The sequence below is a fragment of the Corvus kubaryi genome, unplaced genomic scaffold (genome assembly GCF_017639235.1).
Source record: "Corvus kubaryi isolate FWS band 111438036 unplaced genomic scaffold, C.kubaryi_AGA036_p1.0 37385, whole genome shotgun sequence".
Classification (NCBI taxonomy): domain Eukaryota; kingdom Metazoa; phylum Chordata; class Aves; order Passeriformes; family Corvidae; genus Corvus; species Corvus kubaryi.
In genome coordinates, this window is record NW_024581127.1 from 7943223 (window position 1) to 7965310 (window position 22088).

The 22088-nt window shown below is 42.2% G+C and overlaps 2 protein-coding genes across 2 annotated transcripts; both read left to right on the forward strand.

The window, feature by feature from the left end:
- Positions 1 to 2275: 2275 nt before the first annotated feature.
- MRPL53 (mitochondrial ribosomal protein L53) lies at positions 2276 to 5531 on the forward strand. The gene is made up of 3 exons (XM_042036150.1): positions 2276 to 2416; positions 3340 to 3452; positions 5100 to 5531. The coding sequence occupies exons 1-3, from the start codon at positions 2328 to 2330 to the stop codon at positions 5225 to 5227; spliced, it is 330 nt and encodes a 109-aa protein (XP_041892084.1). The 5' UTR covers positions 2276 to 2327; the 3' UTR covers positions 5228 to 5531.
- A 10108-nt stretch (positions 5532 to 15639) lies between these two features.
- On the forward strand, positions 15640 to 21064 carry LOC121668382 (fatty acid-binding protein 5). The gene is made up of 4 exons (XM_042036158.1): positions 15640 to 15979; positions 18826 to 18998; positions 19954 to 20058; positions 20197 to 21064. Exons 1-4 carry the CDS (start codon positions 15655 to 15657, stop codon positions 20245 to 20247), a joined length of 654 nt encoding a protein of 217 aa, XP_041892092.1. The 5' UTR covers positions 15640 to 15654; the 3' UTR covers positions 20248 to 21064.
- The last annotated feature ends 1024 nt before the right edge of the window (positions 21065 to 22088 follow it).

The window sequence follows — 22088 nt, forward strand, 5'->3', positions numbered from 1 at the left end:
CTTAAGGGGAAAGATGCAAATTTTACTGCTGACCATAAAAGTCAAAAAATTAACTGATCTGACCATGGAAAGGAGTAAACAAAATTTTCTCTTCATTTAATTGTGCAAGGTAAGCTAAACATTCTTCTCAAATTACTATCAAAATGAATAAGAGAAAATATAAACCTGTTTTGGTTATGCATATTTTTAAGTCAGTGAGTGCCACAGTACCAACAGTGTGAAGAATGGAGCCTTTAGAAAAATCAGTGACCATTCTTTCTTCCCCTGTCCTTTACTGATGTTATTCCTTCAGTGTTGCCATAGAAGCCAATGGAAGTTTTGCCGCAGATTTTAAATGGAATACATTGAGCTCTTTGTGTTATAATGAAGAAAGAGATGTTGAAATTTCCTAAGTTACTTTTGCCTTCCGAATGTAAAATACTCTATTTACCTGGCCCTGTATCTAAGACAACTGTATAGGAAAAATTCCTATTTAAACCAGCTATTTAGAGGTCTTTTAAAAAGAGGTCTTTAAAAAGAGGTCTTTTAAAAGGTATCTCATAATAATGTATTTTTTCCATTTTTTTCCACAAGGGAAGACCATTATATATAACATATATTATATATATTATATATATATATAATCTTGAGAGAGAGAATAAAAACTTCAAATATTACAACTATATTAACTCCATTGTGCTTAGTTTTGGTAGTTAATTTCTTGTCTAAACCTCAGTGAAGAGGATGGTTTTACCAAATGACTATGTGAGTTTTTTAAGGAAGAGGACCTGAAATAAACAAAGATAAGCTTTTAAAAATAGGTTATCCATTCCAAGAGATTATAGATATTTAATGCAGTTCCCGTAGGTCGGGAGCGTGGGTCTGTATTGAATATTGCATAGAAATTCACAATGAATGCTTGAATGCCTTGGCTGCTGTCCCCAGCCCTCACCCAGATGCCGGTGCTGCAGAGCCATTTGCCAGGGAGGTGCGTGCCATCTAGTGGCACCCGGACACACGGCGACACTGGCACCCAGACGGAGTCACAGAATCAATTAGGTTGGAGAAGACCTCTGAGGTCATCGAATCCAACCTATGGCCAAACACCACCATGTCAGCTACAACATGCCACCAAGTGCCACGTCCAGTCTTTCCAGGGATGGTGACTCCACCACTTCTCTGGGCAGCCCATTCCAATTCCATTACTTGAAGAATTTCTTCCTAATGCCCAACCTGAACCTTCCCTCCTGCATTTTAAGACTATGTACTCTTGTCCTGTCTCTTGTTGCCTGGAAGAAGAGGCCAATCCTCACCTGGCTACACCCTCCTTTCAGTGAGTTGTAGGGAGTGATCAGGTCACCCCTGAGCCTCCTCTTCTCCAGGCTTAATTTAAGGGCTGGGAAGCAGCTGCTGGATGTAACCCGTCACAAACGAAAACCCAAATGTGTTCACTTCCAGCCGCAATGCCTCTTGCAAATCTCTCTCCTCCCTCATGTATTGCAAAATATTGCCTCTAATTGATCTTTAGCTGTATTGGCAGCTCCTTAGTGATCCTTATCTTCCCCCTCTACTCCACTCTTTTGAAAACCCACCTGGACTGCTGCGTCCAGCTCTGGGGTCCTCAGTACACAAAGTACATTGACCTGTTGGACCAAGTCCAAAGGAGGACCACAAATATGATCAGAGGGATGGAGAACCCCTCCTACGAGGAAAGGCTGAGAGTGTCACAGTTATTCAGCCTGGAGGAGATAAGTCTCTGGGGGAGACCTTGTTGTTGCCTTCCAGTACTGAAGGGAACCTACAAGAAAGCTGGAGAGGGACTTTTTACAAGAGCACGTAGTGACAGGACAAGGGGAAATGGCTTTAAACTGGCAGAGTGAGATTAGATTAGATTATTAGGAAGAAATTCTTTGCTGTAAGGGTGGTGGAGCACTGCAACACGTTGTCCAGAGAAATTGCGGATGCTTCAGCCTTGGAGGTGTTCAAGGCCAGGCTGGATGGAGCTTTGAGCAACCCGGTCTAGTGAAAGGTGTCCCTGCACAGGGAGAGCGGTTGAAACTAGATGAAATTTAAACTCCCTTCCAACCCAAACCAGTCTATGATTCTCTGACACAGGCAGGTCAGCTCTCCCTCCACAGCGAGGAAGGAGCCTGGCTCTGAGCGCCTCGGGTCATGAAACGGGGGCCGGCGGCCCGCCCAGAGAAGGGAGCGCACCCGCGGCCTCCCGCCCCCACGGCCGCGGCACGGACTACAGTTCCCATGTGCCTGCGGGGCGAGCCGACGCGGCCGCCACCATCGCGCGCCCCTGCGCGGGGCTGCTGGGATCTGTAGTAGAGGACAGGAAGAAGATGGCGTCCAAGATGAGCGTGGTGCTGCGGCCGGTAAAGAGTATCGTGGTCCGGTTCTGCCCCTTCGAGCCCAACGTGGAGAGCACGAGGTGAGGGGGCTGCGGGGGTGGCCCCGGCCCCGGCCCCGCTCTGTCCGGGCTCCATGTGTGTAGACGCCCCAGCGCCCTCCGTGCGCCCTTGCTGCGCCCTCCCGGGTCGCGGGTTCCGCGCGTCTCCCGGCGGGCGCGGGGCTGGCCTTTGGCACCCAGGGCTCATTCCGTGCTGTGTGCGGAGGCTCTGTGCCCAGCTGGAGCCCCTTTCTACAGGCGTGTGCACTGAGCTTTGCCAAAGTGCTCAGTGGGTTGCCCCTCAGTGGCTGGTCCTGTAGTGAGGGTATGCAACCAGTCCAGATGCTGGTAACGGGGAAGCGGGGCAACAGCAGCTCCTTTATCCCTGTAATTGTTGGAGAAATTTAAGGGATTGTGCTTTTGCAGCGATGTAGGTTCTGTACCAAACAATTGCAAAATGTCGTTTTGCAATGACTTTACAGGCACACCTACTTTTAAAATGAATTTCGTAATACTTAGAATATCTTCAAGCTGCCAGAATAGCAGCTTAAAGTAGCTGTCATGCATTTCAGAAATCTACAGGAGACCAAAGATGCTCACAAATAAATGCTGTCTGAAACCCAAACAAGAAAACATTGGCAAGCAAATGATGTATAAAGAAAAACGAAAATCACTTTGCTGTTTGTTTTATTATTGTGGCTAACCCAGCTGAGAGAAACACAGAAAGTATATACACTGGAGTTTTACACAGTTCTTTAGTATGCTTTTTACATGTTAGCATATAAGGAATATCAGTTTGGATTTTTAAGAGTGATTCTCTCATAAGAAGTACCTGTCTGAACTTAAGTACAAATCCTGTTTTGTTTATACTTTGTTACCCAGCAATATCAAAATATGCAAATTAGTTTTAGAAATATGCTTTAATTTCTGTCTGCAAGATACTTAATATATTAATATATTTTCAGAAATTTTCTCCAATGTATTTACCATAAAAAAATCCAGGCTACTAATACAAACTGTCAAGTGACTGCTGATGTGAGACATGATGGATCTGAACCAGTTGTAGATGTGACGTTTGGTAAGGAGCTTTTTTTTAAACAAAGAAAAAAACGCTGGGTTTGTGTTGTTGCAGTGTTATTGTATTCTATATATTTTTTTTTAACTGTGATTTTTTTTTTGGCTCTGGTCCATAGCTAGAAGTTGTGCAATGGGGAGGAAGAAACAGTGTGTCACTAACAGCCTGATATCCAGATAAATGTGTATATATGTCTCTACTACAGTTAGATCTAAGGGATCTTAGATCCAACAATGACAACTTTGGAGCTGAGTGTACTTTTGTAGTGCTGTACTCACATGACCTTGCAGTCAGGTACAGTTCCAGGAAAGTAAATGTAGCTCCGTTTTTATATAATAATCTGTTTACTTTCTGTAATTTTTTTCTGTTACCTGTGGTGGAGGCATCTCAGTCTTGAGAACAGAAGGTTGAATAATATCCTTAGTTGCTTTTGCAACTGAGTATCTGTAACTTGAAGGAACTGCTCAGATGGGTGAGGCCATACATGTGCAGATGGACCTGCAGAATGAGGTCAACTATGTACAACAAATTTCTTGGTTTCCTTTGAGGGTATAGTGAGCAGGCAGGGAATTGGTGGTGGAAATTTCATCGGTTCTGGAAGCGTCCCAGATTCTAGGCTATGAACAGATGGCTCTAATCTGCTTTTGTCCTTTTCTCTGGCTGCATCTTCTTTCCTGCTGTGCTGTAATGGACCAATATGTCATGTAGCCCATTAAAGTTTTCATTATTACTGATTAGTGCTACCCCTTATCTTTAAACTTCCATGTTTTTAGTGAATTGGTGGAAATGTCAAAACTGTTGAATGTTCTTTGTTTTGCTTAGGAAAGTCTACCTGTTGCAATGTTAACATTGCTTGTATCTCTCTCCCCCATGCCTCTGTCTTTCCCATTCTTGTGTTGTATTAAGACTAAAGCAGTAAAGCTTTATGTTTTTTCACAGTGCAAACCCAAAGCAGTTTATTTCATTAATGCCAAGACACCTCTAAACTCTTCATTTTTGAAGAGCTGATTTTTCTCCAGTGAAGTGTTTGTAGCCCTTGCAGTTGGCAAAGATGGGGCTGGAACGTGGATGCTAGGCATGGTATTTCACTATATGGGTTTGGGTATTGGTTTTGTATTTGCAAATCTTGCAAAATAATTAACTTGGGTACAATACTCAACTTCTACTGCTTCCTGCCTGTTTTAAAATAAATTCTTTCAGAATTTTAGAAATCCTAGTGCTCTCTATTTTTTTGCGTTATAACCACCAGATTGTGTGAACCAATTTGTTGTTTTGGCTGAAGAAGTATGTTAAATGGACCACAGACAACAGGCTACTAAAATGCTTAGCTATGTGTGCCTTCCAATGCCTTCTTTGCCTTCTCTGAGATGACTTCAGGGGCATAGTATGAGCCATTCTTATCAAATGTGTTCTTACTATAGGCATACCTAGACAAATGTTTCAGATTTTTCAATAATGCAATGCAGAAGTGAAAACTGAATGCATATTGTGTGCAGTTTCTTTGGCTGTGGTGCATAGCCAGGTTCCTTGGTATCTGGAGTACTTTCTAATCAGACAAGACAAACAGGGTATTTGGATTTATATGTATAAAACAGCTGCACACTAGAGTAGTTGTCACTTTGTACTTCTTAAGATTTTCTTCATTTACAGCTGATGGAGATCGACTGATAATGAAGGGAGCCAACCTGACGACAGGGGAAATGTTAGCAGCATTGAAGTCCAGATGTAATGCAAAAGACCTTAAGGAAGAACAGAAAAACAAGAAGAAGCATCCCTGAAGAATGGAAAAACAACTGTGCTTGCATCTACATGTGTTAGAAACAGCAGGCTGCAAAAAAAAAAAAAAAAAAAGGCTTTTCCTCTGCAACAAAATCTGAGATGGCCAAAAGACTTTAAATGTTCCCTGCCTTCCCTTGAAGGAGAACATACTAGACCAACAAATCTTCTAACACTAGTGGGTCAGAGTGGCGTAAGATGCATGAATGCAACTCTCTAAGCAGCTGCATGTCGGACTAATGTCACATGGATTTGCATATCAATGTGAATAATGCACATTAGCTATTAAATTAATACTGCAATGAAGCCAGATCTCTTTGGACATTATTTCCTACAAAATTTATGTAAGTGTAATGCAAGAAATTTTTAGAGTGGTTATTATTATTATTTGAAAGCTCTTAAATTTATTAAAAATTTGAAGAGAACTTTTAAAAGTACTCATCATTGACTTAGCTGAGGGACAGCAGGCTGCAAATACAGAGTGGTTTTTGTAATACTATGTTTATAAAACATCTTTTGCTAAGTCCCTACCACTTTCTTCCTCTTTTTTTGAAGGAAGTGGGAAATTTGCTAAATGTAAATTTAGCTCAGCAATTAAAGTAACAAGGTAGTGGGACTGTCAACACACAGTAGAGCTACTCATCCTGCTTAAAAGTAACTTAAGTTCAGCTCAAAGGGAAAGGTAAGTCAGTTTTTTTGACAATTGGAGAAAAGGGCTGTCTTTGAAGTTCAGTTTTGTAGTGGTTTTGTCACTCACTTTATGGATGTGTTATTAAATATTTTATAAAGATCAAAGGGAGAGTTTTATTTGGTGTTTATAGTCCCATGTCCAACCCTATTATTTGTTAAAGTACCTGCTTAGGTGTCTCATCTGTATTGCAAAACTCTGTGGCTTTGGAAGGGTCCATCTCTCCTCAGGCTGTACAGGTGAAGGTGTCAGCTGCACGTGTTTCATGTGCATCAGTTTTGTTCATAACAAAAACGTAGTTTCAGTTTCAAGAATTGCAGGTGTGGTACTCTTGAGAGGCTTTAGTTCTACCTGTTGTTAATCAGATGCCTGATTTCTCTAAAACTAGTACATATATTTCCAAAGTTGGCAGCAGATTTAGGACACAAATCTGAAAGTAGTTTTACCTTACTTTTGCCAAGATTATTAAATGGACACTGTCTGTTCTGAAAGCAAGATCATTTTAAATAGCACTGTCAAGGTAATTCTTTGCAAGTTCTTCATTAGAATGTTGAAGTCAAGGTGATGTCTTATGCTGGAGAAGGAGACCTGTGCTGAAGACATTGGGTGTTTCCCGTGTGTTTGCAACAGACAGAAGAGTGTGAGATAAGACGATTCAATGACATTTGGATGTGGGAACAACAGATGTGAATAACTTTATCTGGGATAAATACCTTCTCTGCACTGGAACCCTTTCTTTTATTAGGCCACCATCTCTTCAGAGTGGTTTTGGGGTGCTGAGCTGCTAAACCTGCTACTGAGCTCACTTAGAGCGGAGGGGTTTGAGAACACCGGAAACTGAGAGGATTTTATATCCTGTCAAGCTAGAAGATGACCAAATTGAAATACGAGTGTTCAAAGGACAGGTTGTTTTATTGGTTTTTTTGTTTTGTTTTTCCCACAGTTTAGAATAACATCATATACTATGAGTTTACCTGAAAAAGCTTTGCAGGAAGAGGGAGAATTGTTCAAGAGGAAGACCTATGCAGAATTATTGTTCCCCTGGTTAATCATGTATTCATATGCTCAAAAGCCGTCTTACTGTAATATATCAGTGATTTTTGTGATTTTTTTTCTTTCTTTGACAGTCTGTACATCAGTGTATAAAACTTGTATTTTAATGCGAAGTGCCTACATCCAACTTAAATAATCAGCCATCCATAAGTGCTTAAAGAGTAAAACAGGAGTTAAGTAATTAATAATTAATTCTTAATAATAATTAAGTTTTTATAGTCTTTATTTTGGCCCAAGATTGGGACTTACATTTAGGAATAGAAAAGGGAGAAAAATGAAGATCCTAGCAAGTTTTTTATCATCAAAATAAATCCCTTCTGTTGTCAAAGAAAGGTATTTTATTTTTTTGCTTTAGTAGCATGGATAGGCATCCTGCTCTGTAAAAACACACACTTTTGCTAGGTGCTTTCATTTTCATCTACACATGCCCAGCCTTCCTGCTTAGGTTAGGCCAAAGGACTGCAACGTCGCCATTGAGAGATCACCAACAGTTCAGTGGATGAGGTGTAGGCTGGTGCTGGTTTTGCTGTCGGTGCTGGGAGCTGCAGTTTGCAGTGATAAAGCTCTGATACGTTTTGTGCATGAAAAAGAAGTAATGACTGGGCTTTTAATATGCAACATGTAAAGCAAAACCTACAGGACAGAAAAATCACACTAAAAACGTGCATCCTCAAGACTACAAGATACTGGAGTGATATAAACAAGCAAGATGGGCAAGAAGGCACTCCTCTGATGATTATTATGCTAATATGTAGAAAATTGCTCTCCCTGTACCATGGAGATAAAGGTAGGAATTTATTTTTCAAGTACGTTAAAGATAATCTCTAATGACTTTCTTCCCTGAGCGTTCAGATAGCTTTGCTGCAGGCTGCTCCTACACTCAGCTCCTGCTGCTGATTGACTGAAACAAAGCTCTGACATCTTCCTGACACGCACAGGCCAGCGCTGGGGATGTACAGGGTATTAAGGTCACTCATGCAGAACAAAGCGTGTCTGGGTGAGCATTGACTTTGCATGTTGTTATTCTTTAGCCCACTAATCTTGATTACTGTATCCCACCAAAAATGTGGGTGGCTGCCCAACTATAAAAGGAGCTGGAACAGGCCCTAAAAAACTGGGATTGCCTAAATGCAAACACTGTGGCCATGTAGGGTGTCTGATAGCAGTTGATGACATTAAAATGGCTAAATCTCTAATGCCTGGAGATTTAACAATTATTAGAATCATCTTAGATCTTTTCATTGTACAAATACCTATTTATTTAGACATTCTTATCAGTGCATAGGGAAAATAGTCCTGAAATGGATGAATATGCCATTCAGATAACACAACCTGGCTGAGGTACTCCCTTTTCAATCTCTGCAGCATTGTTTCTAGAAAAAGATAATGGTATTTCTATTAAAGATTTCAAATAGGAGCAGCAGTGTTAGTGAACATTGCAAGTTCTTCACCTCTGCTTGTTTGAATTCTAAATGATCAAGGAGTTTATATGGTATAAGGAAGCCAGAAAAACCCCTCGGAAGTTGAATATCCTAGGACTGTATTTAACAGTTCTCAAGATGCTTGGTTTCAAATGTATCTCCTACACCTGTATACACTCCGTGCAGTTTTAAGAATTGCTGGCTCACTGCCCACCTCACCAACTCCATGTGCAACCAGTTTCCCTGGATGCAGGCCCTGCTTATCCACTGAGTGGCTTGGAGTCACATGGAGACCGACATGTTGCCTATCAGTGATGCCTCTTCCAGATGTGCTTTTCTGCCTTCTCCATCTCCTGGCCTAGTAGTCTTTTTCCTTACTGGTGGTGTTTGATCTCATCCTGTCTCCCCTTTTCCCCTTGGAAAGCCTGAGTCACTCTTTTGAGCCCTTTTTATTGTTTGCCAAGAGTGTGCAGTAGCTTCAAGCAGCCAAGGTACTCTGCTGCTGGTAGACCACTCCATGTTCTCTGCTTCCTGCTCAGCCTTGCTCTGTAAGCTGATAAATGTTAGGATGGAGCAGCAAGAACAGGTAGAAGTGGTACTTTGCTTTGATTAACTTAACAAAAAATGTTCTTTACATTGAGCTGGTGTTCTCAGGATTTTACAAACTAAGGCTGCGCCCAGGGACAGATGTTAGGAGTGTGAAGGCAAAGGAGCTGCTGACCTGTTTTGATCATGTCTCTTGAAGTTCCAAAGTGGTACTTGAAAGCAGAGTTAAGGCAAGCCTAGAGATTCTGCTTGACTCAAAGCGGTTTCCTAGGTACTGGCAGTGTTAATAGCAGAGGTTAATAGCACATCAAAGGAGATCTTTGCATTGTGCTTCACTGGAAGAGGTGTTTGACTTGTTTCCATGTGAAGATTTCTTCCAAGGCAAAATAGCTGGAAAAGTGGACCAGCAGATCTGTTTGTGAAGGGAATGCTTGGTCAATAGGAGCAAAGCCTGGGAAAGACATCCTTTAGTGGACAGATTTTCACAATTCAGACTGACAGTCTCTGCAGGAAGTTCAGAGGACAGGTAGGAGGCAAAGCAACAGGTTTCTTCCTTACTCAGGCACTACTCCTCTGTTTCTTTTGAACCCTCCACCCTTTTTCAACAGGGACCAGCTTTACTGTAAAAATAGCATGGTCAGCATGAAAAGCCAGCAAGTTTGTCCTCTCTATTTATAGTTATTTATTTTTTTATTTATAGTTCTCTTTTTTTGTAGTTCTTGCATGGATGCATGGAATTGTCTTTTCACTATTGGGGAATCTGAGTGGTTCAAGCCACTTGCATGAATAAAAGAAACAATAAGTATTTTCATGGAGTTTTTGAAGTATCTTTTTATAGAACTTGACTTCAAAATCCACTGGTCAAATGAATTTCAGAGTATTTACTGGGAATGAGAAATTTAAGAATCAGATGATGACTTCTTCCTTTCCTTCAAATAACTAGATCAGTATCAAGTTGAGCTGCACATAAAAGAAAAGGTGGCAGAATCAGTACCAAAAACTTTTGGCAGAAGCATAGGAAAAAATCTGCAATGTAATTTCTTACTTTCTTACAGAGTTTCTCTGGTCTAGTCGTTAGATATGTAATATCATATCTTGAGATGGAATCAGGGATGTAAACCCAAATACTGTGAGACTTTTCAGGTCTAGAAAAGCAAACTGGAAAATACCTGCTTGTCCTGCATGGTTGCTTGAGATGCCTGAGGCAAGAATTTTCTTAGAAGACTTTTGAACACAAGTCATGTAGTCAACCCTCTTGGCAAACTTAGCATGTTGGCAATGAGAATGGGATAATAGTAAAAACTAGCTTTAGCTTCCAAAGGGCTTTCCCCAATGTTATTCTACAGTCCATGAAAAAGGAGGTCTTGACAGGTGAGTCAGAACTGGAAGCTAACACATTGAGCAGCGCCCTGGAGAGCCTCTCTCTTCCTGCTGCGTGCAGGTGTGAGGAGGCTTGTGCTGTTTGGTGAAAAGGAACCCCCATCAACAGCGCCCCAGGTGCTTCACACCTAAGCTCTTGTCACCCCACGATGAAGTCCTTTGGGAGCCCTGGTCAGGAGACAGCCCACACGTTATTGCTAGCACCCTAGTACACGATTTTGGTCAACAGGAAGAGGAGCAATTGCAGCCTCTCTCCAGCTCTCCTGGGAAAGGTGTTGGTATCCACATCACAGTGAGAAGACCTTCCCTCTGTAGAGTGTGAGTGTCAGGCTCTGCCCGTCATATTTCTGTACGATGATGCTCTCCTTTGTGACATCTTGAGAATGAAAAGTATGGTTATAACTCTAAATGAAACCTTGTTTTTTTCCTGAGGTTCCCTTTACAGTGGTTGATCAATATACTTAGTAATGGAACTCTACTTATGATATGCAATCAAAGAAAAAAGCTAAAGCTTTATATACCCTTTTAAAATCTAGCGGGCACATCTGTACTTTATTGATTCCAAATGTCATAATCTAATTACTCATCATTGGAGGAAATATTTATCATTATCTATTCCAAATAATTTTGACATTCTCTGTCCTTGCCCTCATGTCCTTATTGTTCCAGACCACACAGAAAGGAAAAAACTCTGGTTTTTATTTGTCTTTATTTAAAGAGATATCATTTGGGATGATTTTTTTGTACATCTGAGGTTTCTAAAAGCCATGCCAGAGTATTTGCTTTCTGAAAGTCTTACCTGTGACCAGGTATTTCCTGCTAGTGTGCTTTTGTTTATGTGGATCAAAGGCTTTTTCAGTGCTAAAACTACAGCTGTGGAAGATTTGTAGTCACCCTGATCTCTTTTTTAGCATTGTAATGACTATGCTGATTATAAATTCTGAAGATAAATAAAAATATTTTTATTCTAATGTGTGGATGTTTGCTATTCAGGGTAGATGCTGCTGCTAAATAAAAGGGCTTTTCAAAGCTTCCAAAGTTAGGCACAAGCTCACATATCTGCAGTCACTGTGACCTGGGCTGGATCTGACATCAGATCATTTTTGTCCAAAATGAGGAAAATGAAGCCTGGAATCCTCTTTTAAGTCACTGCAGGCTTCTGGAGCTTTCTCCCTCATCACTGAGGCAGGCTACAATCAGTGAGCTGTGACACCATTGCCACAGTAAACCTTGCCCTAGAAGCATTTCCCTTTAACCTTGCTTTGAACGTGCTGCTGACAACGTAGAAGAGCTGGTCTCAGGCTGCTGGCGCGCTAATTGCATTATGGTAATGCTCTGTGGCATGAGGAGCACCGCGGCGCTGGTTGGCTTGGCGCTGAGCGCCGGCACACGTGAGCCTGTCCACCCCGACAGCTGGCTACCCGGGCCAGAGGCAGCAGTCTCCAGATCCACAGCAAGGATTCTTTGGACCCATGCTCCATGCTGCAGAACAAAATGGCTTTGTTTTGACTTAAAAACAGATGTATTACACAAAGCTCATTGGTAAAACAGAAGCTGTGCCCAGCTCTTTAGCTCAGAGGTAATGAAATGCTGATACGCTGGGAGATCTTGTGCATATTGACATACAAAGGAAAACTTGCAGGTTCATGTGTTGTTGCTTCATAATCCCTGGTCTAGTATTGCCCAAGCAACCATCTCTTGAGTGGCAAAGCTTCCCTAGGCCAGCTAGGCAACTGTAGCACGTGTTTCATCATGCCTGCCCAGTGATGACATGGCTGGGAAGGGAAAACCACACTTGTACAACAAGGAAACAGAAACAAAGCTGTGCTACCTATGCAATTTTTCCCATCCATGCCTTGGGGGTGAGTAACTATTATTCATGGACTGCTTTAACTTTTTTCCACAGCTAGGGATAGGCCGGAGAGTAAAATTTGGGCAGCAATGTCCAATTCTTCTGACAATTTTTTAAGGTGTTCTCAAGAGGTAATCTTACCTACAGGAGGCCTACCACTTAGAAAAGGCAGTCTATATGCATAATATGTCTGTATATTAGAAGGAAAGCGAGATCCTCCCTTACACAGTAGAGCATAGTGCTATCAGATTGGTTTCCCTCCAAGTTAAACATATGGGCAGTTTAATGAGTAAACGTCTAGGGAAAAAGTTACACCTCCTATGGAACCTGATTAGCGATATGTTCCAGATGAGGAGGTGGTGCTCTGCCCTGCCCAAGCAGCAGGAATTGTGGCTCCAAAAGACTAAATCTGGCTTAGCTTGCATGCAGTAGGTGAATCTATGGCTACGTGAAGAGAAACCTCAAACACTGCTGGCCAGAGCTTCCCAGCTCCCACGTCAGATGAAACATCACTGCATGACACACACCTGCCCGAAGGAGTAGAATGAAGGTCTCTGTGCACTTTTTTTGCCTTGGTCTTTTTTTTTTTTTTGCACTTGGTAGTGAAGAACTGTAATATCCTCCCCTCCTACAAGGTGCAAGGGTTTGACTACCCCAGGAAAGCATTCACCCTGGTTAGGCCCAAGCTGCCAAGGTGGTGGTTGCTCCTAGATGTGGCTACGTGCTTGCCGTGCAGCTTATTTCCTCAGAAAAATTTACACTTCTCATTGTAAATTTGATTCTCCTTTTCTTGGACAATATATGTCCAATGTGGAAATGAGCAAAACTTCAGAGAATTTATTCTGTCTGCACTGAAACAGTAATATATGGCATAGGAATTCAACACTGTCCGTAGGTATGCATGTATTTGCTGCTCCTCTTTTCTTATATCTAAAGAGGAGACTACACAAACACAAAAGGTCTGATTGTGATGTCAGCCTCAAACCAGGCAGGAATTGAGATTTACTGGGATGAATCCCTGTGGCTCAAGCACCTCTGGATATCTGAACCTTTTAGTTTGCCTGCCAAAGTAGGAGCCATATTTGGCAAATATATACTGTACTGTCAAGATGAGAAACAATGTATATTTTGTAGCCCAGGCCACTTGTACCTTACCCAGAATGATACATCTCTGGTCCCTATTGTTACTTTATTTGCTATATGGAAAGTTTCAGCACTATTCTGTTTCAAAGGAGATTTGAGCTGTGGCATTGACGATAATGTAATCCAATAATCCATATTCATATATGGATTGATTAATTTGTAAAACATTAGAACTTTGTAAGAATTGAGTGAGCTTTTTCACTGTATCCTAACAATCTGCATTTCAGAAAAGAGAGACAGAAGTCTCTTTTCTTCTTATGTTTTATATGAATTTAGGATGCCTAGACCTGAAAAATTTGTAAGGAGAATAAATCAGACCAAATGACTTGTGGGAGGATTCAAAGCTGTAGCAATGTTGTGCACAGGTAGGTAACTGGATCTTCAGGTACTTCAGATCCAGGAATACTGTCTCACCACTAGATGGAAATAGTGGATTTTACTTCTGCTGCATTATCAGCACTTATACCTGACTACCATTTGCATATCGTAAGCCATCTGCAGGCAGCACTGCAGAAATGTGGATCCAGAACTATTTGCTAGTGTACATGGAGTAAAGCCAAGGTTTCTATTTCTAGAAATTGTCCTTGCTTTACAAGACTGAAGGCTTCCTAATTCCTGAAGGATGATTCTATTTGATCCCTAATCTACTGGCTTTTCATTTATCCTTTCTGTAGCCGACCAGAGAACTGCAGGATGGACAGCATGTTGGTTTAACTATCATGAATTAGTCAGGAAACATCACCCTAATTTAACATTTACTCTGAAATCTCTTACATGAGACAGACACACACACACACACACACACACAAGATTACAAAAAAAAAAGTGGAAGAATGTTGAAAGTCTTGTGTTTCAATGTACCTACTTAATAACAAAAAAGAAGCAATGTGGCTTGCTGTCTTATGAGCAGACACTATAATGTTGTTTGCATACAAAAACATGCATATAGTCAGAGAAGCAGAAAGTAATTAAAGATAGCTCTGTAGGGAAGGATAGTTAGAGGAATTTAAAAAACATGTTAGTTCAAAAATTATCTGTTTATTTTGTGTATGACAAATCTGACTTTCTACAAAAAGCCAGAAACTTCCAGCTGCTCTGTGAAGTTGTATCACAGCAAAGCATAAAGGAAAAAGTCTTCCTTGCTCCAAAACATTTGGCTTTATGGCACCTTCTCATACTGTGAAATGCTGGAACTAGCACAGGACCTACCTTGCTGTCTTCTATGATTTTGACACCTTTATTTCAAATTCCTTCATGAAGGTACTAGCAGAGAAGTGTAGTAACAGTTACTGCATAAAAAACCCTCCAGATACCAGATGTATCTTCACATTTCTCCTTTTCCAGACAGGAGAAAGTAGCTCTGGGTTTAATCCAGTGTGATACAAGGCCAAAAGAGGCAGAGATTGGCATAACCCTGATGTTGGAAACAAATTTTTGGGGTACGTTGGAATCAGGATTTTTGTTGTGACTTAGAAATATCAGCTTCCTCACAGAATAGGGCAATAAATCTCTCCACTCACCTGACAGAATTTGATAAAAGATTGGTCCAAACCTCACAGGGCATGTTGACGGAGTATATTTTATGATGGTACTTCTGTGCCAGTGTACAGTAGTGGCAGCTGCAGTGTTTTCCTTTAAGAAGTAGGAATTGCAGTTCAATATGGACTAAAACCAAGATATCATATATCCATTTTTTCAATGCTAAGGCATGAGGTTGCATTCAGGCTTTGATTTTTCTTGTGTACTGCAAACACACACGTTAGTTCTGTATTTTGATTGATTTTGTTTGCTAAACTGAACCACAGTGTGTATGTAGCAGGCTTCTTCCTGGGTTGCAGCAAGCTATGGATTGCTGTAGTTCAATATGTGATGTACCAGTGGGATTTGGGAGTTGTTGGGAAGGCTGGAAATCAAACCCAATAAACTGCTTTGGGATGCTGATGTCTTACTGCTCTGTCCCTGTGCCATATGATGCTACTCTGTTCCTGAATTATCTTTCAAAAAAGCATGACATGTAATAAACAGTGTAATTTAGCATTGAGAGTCTAAGCAGGAGCTCATGGGCACCGGCACTCAGCACAATGGACTCTTTCACCACGGTAGGTGCCGGATGGAGTTTGTATTTGAAGGAGCGTTTAGGCCACAACATCCCTCGGGGGGACAGCTCTGGCAGTGTCTCACCGTTCCTGGGCGTTCCCGTGCTGATGTGCAAAGAGGGGTTGCAGTATGTGTGTGGGTGTGTGTGAGCGTGTGCGTGACTGTGTGCATGTGAGTGTGAGTTTGTGAGTCTGTGTGTGTGTGCGTGTCCGTGTGCGCGTGTGTCTGTCTGTCTGTCTGTCTGTGTGCATGTGTGTGTGCGGGCGTAGGGCGGGCACTGCCGCGGCGTGCCCGCTCTTGCCGCCGCCGCCGCCGCGGGCGGGACTCGCCGGGCGGGGGCTCGGCGGGGAAGGGGCCGGGGCGCGGCGGGAGCCCCATTGGCTCTTCCCGGCAGCACATGTTGCCGGCCCCGCTATAAAGGCGGCCGCGGCCTCATTGCAGCCCGTCCTTCTGCCTTCACGTTTCTACAGGGACGCCGCCAGCTCCAGTGCCGCCGCCATGGCCATCGACGCGTTTTTGGGCAAATGGTGCCTCCTCTCCAGCGAGGGCTTCGAGGAGTACATGAAGGAGCTAGGTAAGAAGCCGGCGGCTCCCCGCCCCCGGGAGGGAGGGACGGATGCTGGGATGCCGCCGCGGGGATGTGCTGTCGCTGCCGGCCGCGAGGCTCTGTCCAAGGTCCGCGGAGAACGCGGTCCCGGAGCCGGGCCCGAGGGTGGGATGCAGCCCGGCCGTGAGCCAAGGGTGGGCGGCGGCTGCGGGGGTGATGCCGGGATGCTCCGGGATGCAGCGCCGTGGGCTCCGCGCCCTCTCGGCTCCTGCCGGCAGCAGACCTTTCCTCCCGGGAGAGCTGCCGCCTCCGGCTCCGCGTCCTAAAGATGTCAGCGAGCCTTTTTGCACCGTAATTGCTGTGAGGCAGGTGTCAGCACCAGCAGGCACCTTCCCGCCGCACAGCGCTGCGCCCTCCCCGCCGCCGCCTCCCTCCGCAGCACCCGGGATTACCAGCCGGTGCCAGCAGCCCGGCTGCGATTAGGCCGGTTCGCTCCTCCCTCTCCGGTAATGCCCGGGGCGGGGAGCGGGGGCTGCCCGGCGCGGGGGCTGCGGGGGGCTCGGCGCTGCCCTGGCCTGGACGGTGGCGGATGCAGCACGGCAGCGCTGTGCCGGGGCTGGGCTGCTTCACCTCGCCTGGGGCAGCCGCACACAGACCTGCTGAGCCGGGGCTGCCTCCCCGTGGGGTCACCTTGGGTGTCTCCTCCCGAGAGAGCCAAACTGGATCGGCTGCCTGTGGGTAACCGGTAGCCGGCTGCCCTGCAGGAGGCTGTTTGCCTCCTTTCTTCTGTGGGTTGTGGCACCTTTATCTCAGGGGGATGGTCCTGGCATGTTATCCCTGCGTCCAGGTTGCCCTACATTTTGTAACACGAAGTTACTGGATGAAGAACACACCTAACAGACCAGGAGCCTCATCTGCAAGCTCAGATTTACCACTTTCCTGTGAGCATCCTGGCTGGCAGGTGATAGATACCTGGCAGTGTCTTTATAGCACAGGAGCTATTATTTTCTGCAATTTATTCACTGATGAAAGCCATGATATTTTCTCAAGAGGCAGAAGATGCAGACTTATCTTTAGAGGGAGGAGAAGAAGTAATTTAGGTCTTGTGCTCTTCCTGTAAAATACAAAAGGCATCGCTGCATTTACACCCTGCAGACAGTGGTGGCTGCAATTACATTTTGGGAGGCCTGTCAGTGATAGGTATGATATGAGACAGCCTTCTGGACTGAACCCTTTGGGAGACTTTGGAGAAAATTCAAGAATTTTAAGCTCAGCTTGGTTGAGCCATGGATTAAGATGCCTTGGTGTTTATGTCCAATGGCCAGACCTAGGCATCTGCCAAGTTGCAACTTCAAAGTAGAAATTAAGTGCTGCAACTGCAGAGCACCTCCCATGTGTAGGCAGCAACTGACTGTTGTTTGCTTTAAGATTTAAATCATAAACCAGTCACTTTTCCCTTTTACATTTGCAATTTAGGCAATTAAATTTACACCAAGTCACGTTTTAGGAGCCAGTCATTTACTGGATTTCACCCTCGCTGCCTACTTGTGAAACTCTCTGCCTTTGATCCTATTGACGCACCATAAATGAGACTATGCAGATTCTTCTCATTCTGTGTAAAAGAACATTTGAGGACAAAGGAGTTGGAATTTCACTTCTTGCCATACAGAAGACATGCAGCTCATCTCTGTTTGGCTGGATCCCAAGCTGTAGCTGATCAAATAACTCTGATTACTCTGGCCTGGATGGCAGCGACAGAGTGTGTGTGGAGGTTACTGTGGCAATAATTTCCAGTTCTGATCAGAAAAGCTGGATGAGGATGACTGGTTTTTTTTCTCTGTGAACTCAAGCTTAAGCCTCTGTCCTGGAATCTCATTTGAGTCTGGAGAAGCAGTGTGTGGAAAGTACTTAATTTCCCTCTCAGGGACTCAGCCCTTACCTGCAAATGCCAGGGCAGTGCTGTGCTGATACCTGACAACATTTTTTTAACTACACCACTTGAAGAACCCAGGCACTCACTGACTTGGTGGCACTTTCTGCCCCATTTGGTTGCATATCAATTCATGGTTGAGATCTGCGCTTACCAGTTTGATGGATTCCCGTTGGTTGCTCGCTACTCTCTTATTTGTATTTTCATCCTTCAGATCAAAAAGATTTAAGCAAACCCCTCAAAGAGTGCATGCAGGGCTGAAGCAGGGTGAATCTGAAAATGAAGAGTTTTGAGGGCTGCTGTCTCCAGATCATGAATTTCCAGCGATTCGCAAATTGCTCATTTTGCTCATTTCTCTGTCTTTTGCATATATGTGTAAGCACTGGTTTTTATGATAGTGATTTTCTAATTCACAACTCCATACTTTGTAAACAGGATGTAAAATATGAAATTTAATTAAAAACGGCATGTTTGCAATGGTGTACGAAGTAATTGAAGGGTATTTATTGATATAAGTTGAAAGTAAAGTGGATTAATCTGTCAATTAAAAATAATTTGTAGAATTTTAAAGTGTTCAGAATTTGAAGAGAATAATTTTATTTTTGTTTAAGCTTTTGTGTTTATTTTCCTGTTTGCTATTTATTTCTGTTTGAAAAAAAAAATCAGTTCTGAGTTTTGGGATATCTACAAATCCTCTAGAGGGCAAAATAAATTTAACTTTAACTATCTGAGGAAACAAAAGAGTAACTCTGCAAATAAGCTTTTTTTCCTTCCTCCTCTGTGGAAAATTTAAAACATCCTCTTTCTTTGTGGCTCTTGAGCTTTGATTCTCAAGTGTACTTAAGTGCCTAATTAAATGGGAATTAGGTATTTGAATTCTTGTGTGGCCCTAAGCCTCAGGGTTTAACTGACTTTGTGACACTCTGTGCCTCTCGCCTTGCAGGTGTGGGTATGGCTATGAGAAAAATGGGAAGCATGGCCAAACCAGACGTTTACATTATTAAGGATGGGGACACAATCACCATAAAAACAGAAAGCACCTTCAAAACTTCACAGTTCAGCTTCAAGCTTGGTGAGAAATTTGAGGAAAATACATTAGATGGCAGGAAAACTCAGGTCAGTATACTAGACTTTCTGTTGAAAAAATGCAATTCTTTGTGTGTTTTACAGAGAGAGGTGCTATTTTAAAATCAGTTTTTACATACACACTAACAATGCTTTATTTGATGAGCAATTGTCTCTGTAAGTCTCATTGAAATATTTTTTTTAAACCTGGATTAAGCAAATTCCAAAGAGGGAAAATGCTGAAATCAATAGTCTTGTGTATTTTGCTGTTTTCATTTTGTAGTAGAAGCATTTTTTTAGTAAAACTAACAGACCTCTAAATCCCTGTTAAAGCCAAATGCCACTTCATCCTCAGTCTGTGGAAAAAAATGCCATTGATGTTTAATCAGAGGCAGTTCAGCCCTAGGGTTAACCTTTCTGCTCTGTCTCTTATTTACATAACAAGAGAGCCTGGTTCAGTGTGGGGTGGGATCATAGACAGCAAGGCAACCATGTGAATTACAGTCATTAAACTCCAGTTTTAGAAGGCAAAGCATTTCTCCTTGCACCAAGTAGGGAGAATATTTATCCCAAAGGAGGTAAAACATAAAGGATACATCTCATTTCCTCGTGTAAGTGCTCTGTTTATCACCCCCCTCCCTCCAGCCCCACACTTTCAATTCATCTATTACTGCAAGATCAGATAAATGCTACACAAAAGCTCAAAGCCCATGTGACAAAGATGAACAGAGAACATCTTCTGTTCCTGTTAATTGAAATTGTGGGTCAAAGGTCTGTCTGATGTGGGAATGTGTCAGAGCAGTGAGCAAATGAGCAATGAGTTAGTTACAGTAAGAAGAGGATCAATAAAGTGTTTAAGATAATTTCTCCCTTTGTAGTTGTCAATGATAAAATTACTATTGAATGAGATGGGGTGGGAATCTTTCACTTGGAATAAGGTGTTGGAAAGCCTCAGTGCTGACCAAATGTCATGGGGAAAATATTGATGGTCAGGTTCTTCTTTCAGACCCTTGTCAGCTTTAAAGATGATGGGTCATTGATTCAAGAGCAGGAATGGGATGGCAAGAAGACCACAATAACAAGGAAGCTAGTTGATGGACAATTGGTGGTGGTGAGTTCAGTCCCACTTTCTGGTCCCCAAGTGCTGCTGGTTGGTAGCCTGAAATGTAACTCTAACAGGTGGGGTTTTTTTTCCCCTGTTAATCTGCACTGAGAGGTAAATTAATAAATCCATCTCTTTATCTTCTAGGAATGTGACATGAATGGTGTCAAGTGTGTTCGAGTCTACCAGAAAGCATGAGGACATCTTCAGGTTCAGTAGGAACTTGCTGCAAACAACTCAGTTCAGTGGACAGAGCTCCTTTTCACTCCGTATTTTCCTTTTCCCTGTTTTCTAGTATTTCAATGGACTGAGTAGCTGAGTGCAATTCTTTTTAAAAGCCGTGATGTAACTATTATGTAACTATTCTGAACTTAGACTATTAAATAAAATTGTCGAATATATGAAGTGGAAATGTTGTTACTATAGTGGAATTTTAAGTGAGGTTTTATTAAAAAAACAATTTGGTTTTAGGCTTTACTACAATCTGCCTTTCAGCACGAGACAATATATGGCAAAGAACAGTTAATAGTAAGCTGAATTTTGACCAACATCAATATGAAATTGAAACAACTCCAGAGCCCAAACTTTGAATTTTTTTTTCTAACTTCCATGTTACAAAGTAACCAGAATTGGGCGGGTATAAGTACGAAATAAGTTTAGTTGGTGTTTAAGTAGAGGAATGGATTTTCAGGGTTAGTTTGGTTTTTTGTATTTTGAACCCACAGTTTTCTATTATATATATATATATACACCAGTAAGCCAATGAACATGATAAGTCTAAGCAAGCACATACACACCTTTTGGAAAGGAAGCCTTATTTTAAGAAGACTGTTTTCCTAACAAAACTCTTATTCCATGTCTAGGACTATTCTAAAAATTCTTAACCAAAAGCTACTGAAACACTGCCTAAAACTTAAAGCCTAATTTTATTTTATTTTTTTTAAAACTTGTTTGAAACACCTAGCAATGGAGTTTATATGCTTTGAAGTGCCATAATAAATAATCAGAAATATCAGTGTCTTGACTATTGCTTTTACACTGGTTGGGAAACAGAACCTATACTGCTACTATTCTTCCAAAGAGATGTCAGATGAGACAAAAATTAAGAAGTTTTAGGTGAATTTCTGTGATACCAGACAAGCATGTCCTAAAAGTGAAACCATTTGGTGACAGGAACGTTTCCATGAATTCGGGAGCCTGGGGAATCATGCGATTGCACAGTTCCTGTTTGCTGCATCTGTCATTGGAGAATCAATTGCTGCTTCTGATATTTTAGCTGCTCAGTGCATGTATCATATTACTGAGCTTACTCAAATAGAAAAATCTGTTATTTTGTGTTCATTCTGCTAACCATGGAAAATGACTTCTTCCGTGATTTTGGACCATTTATCCTTTTCATAATTTTATGACTACTTATGAGTCATCCCTTTACCTCTGTCATCTGAAAGCATTTCTTGCTGGGGAATATTTCTTGCAATTTCTTTCCATGGCTTCTTTTTGAGTTGTCATTTTTCATATTATTTCCTAGCAATATTTTTCCTCATTTTAGTATGAACCCTGAAGATATAGGGTATATTCTTATAAAGACATTAGAAATGGAAGGAATCTACCCATAGAAGTAATATGGAAAACAAACTGATCTGATAAGGGACCTACAACATGACAGATCAGAAAGACACTAAACAGCAGCAGTAGAATGGGTGCAGCAATCCATGGTGGAGGCGTGATATGAAAATCCTGCCTCCCTTCCTAAAGAGACAGAGTTAATGCTTTCAACTGGGCATTATGCTTTCTTTGAGGTCACTGGTCTGTCACTTACCCCTGCTTGTTTACTCTTCTGATCCTGGGTAGTGTTAATTGTTTATCTTTCATTTGAATGGAAAAACAGTCCAATATCTTTTATAGGACATCTGTTTTGATTACGATGAGATCACTTCTTGCAAAACAAAAGGCAGAAGAGTATCTTTTTAGAGTTATTTCCTTTGGGAACAAGGCCTATAAAGTCTGTGTATCTGTGCTCTCCAAATTCAGCCACATGT

What these genes read in the sequence shown, in the direction of transcription:
- MRPL53 (XM_042036150.1), top strand. Translation starts at nt 2,328, where the DNA reads ATGGCGTCCAAGATGAGCGTGGTGCTGCGGCCGGTAAAGAGTATCGTG. An exon ending in CCCAACGTGGAGAGCACGAG is followed by an intron (nt 2,417 to 3,339) that starts GTGAGGGGGCTG and finishes ATATATTTTCAG; the next exon opens with AAATTTTCTCCAATGTATTT. An exon ending in AGTTGTAGATGTGACGTTTG is followed by an intron (nt 3,453 to 5,099) that starts GTAAGGAGCTTT and finishes CTTCATTTACAG; the next exon opens with CTGATGGAGATCGACTGATA.
- LOC121668382 (XM_042036158.1), top strand. Translation starts at nt 15,655, where the DNA reads ATGTGTGTGTGCGGGCGTAGGGCGGGCACTGCCGCGGCGTGCCCGCTC. An exon ending in GGAGTACATGAAGGAGCTAG is followed by an intron (nt 15,980 to 18,825) that starts GTAAGAAGCCGG and finishes CTCGCCTTGCAG; the next exon opens with GTGTGGGTATGGCTATGAGA. An exon ending in TTGATGGACAATTGGTGGTG is followed by an intron (nt 20,059 to 20,196) that starts GTGAGTTCAGTC and finishes TTTATCTTCTAG; the next exon opens with GAATGTGACATGAATGGTGT.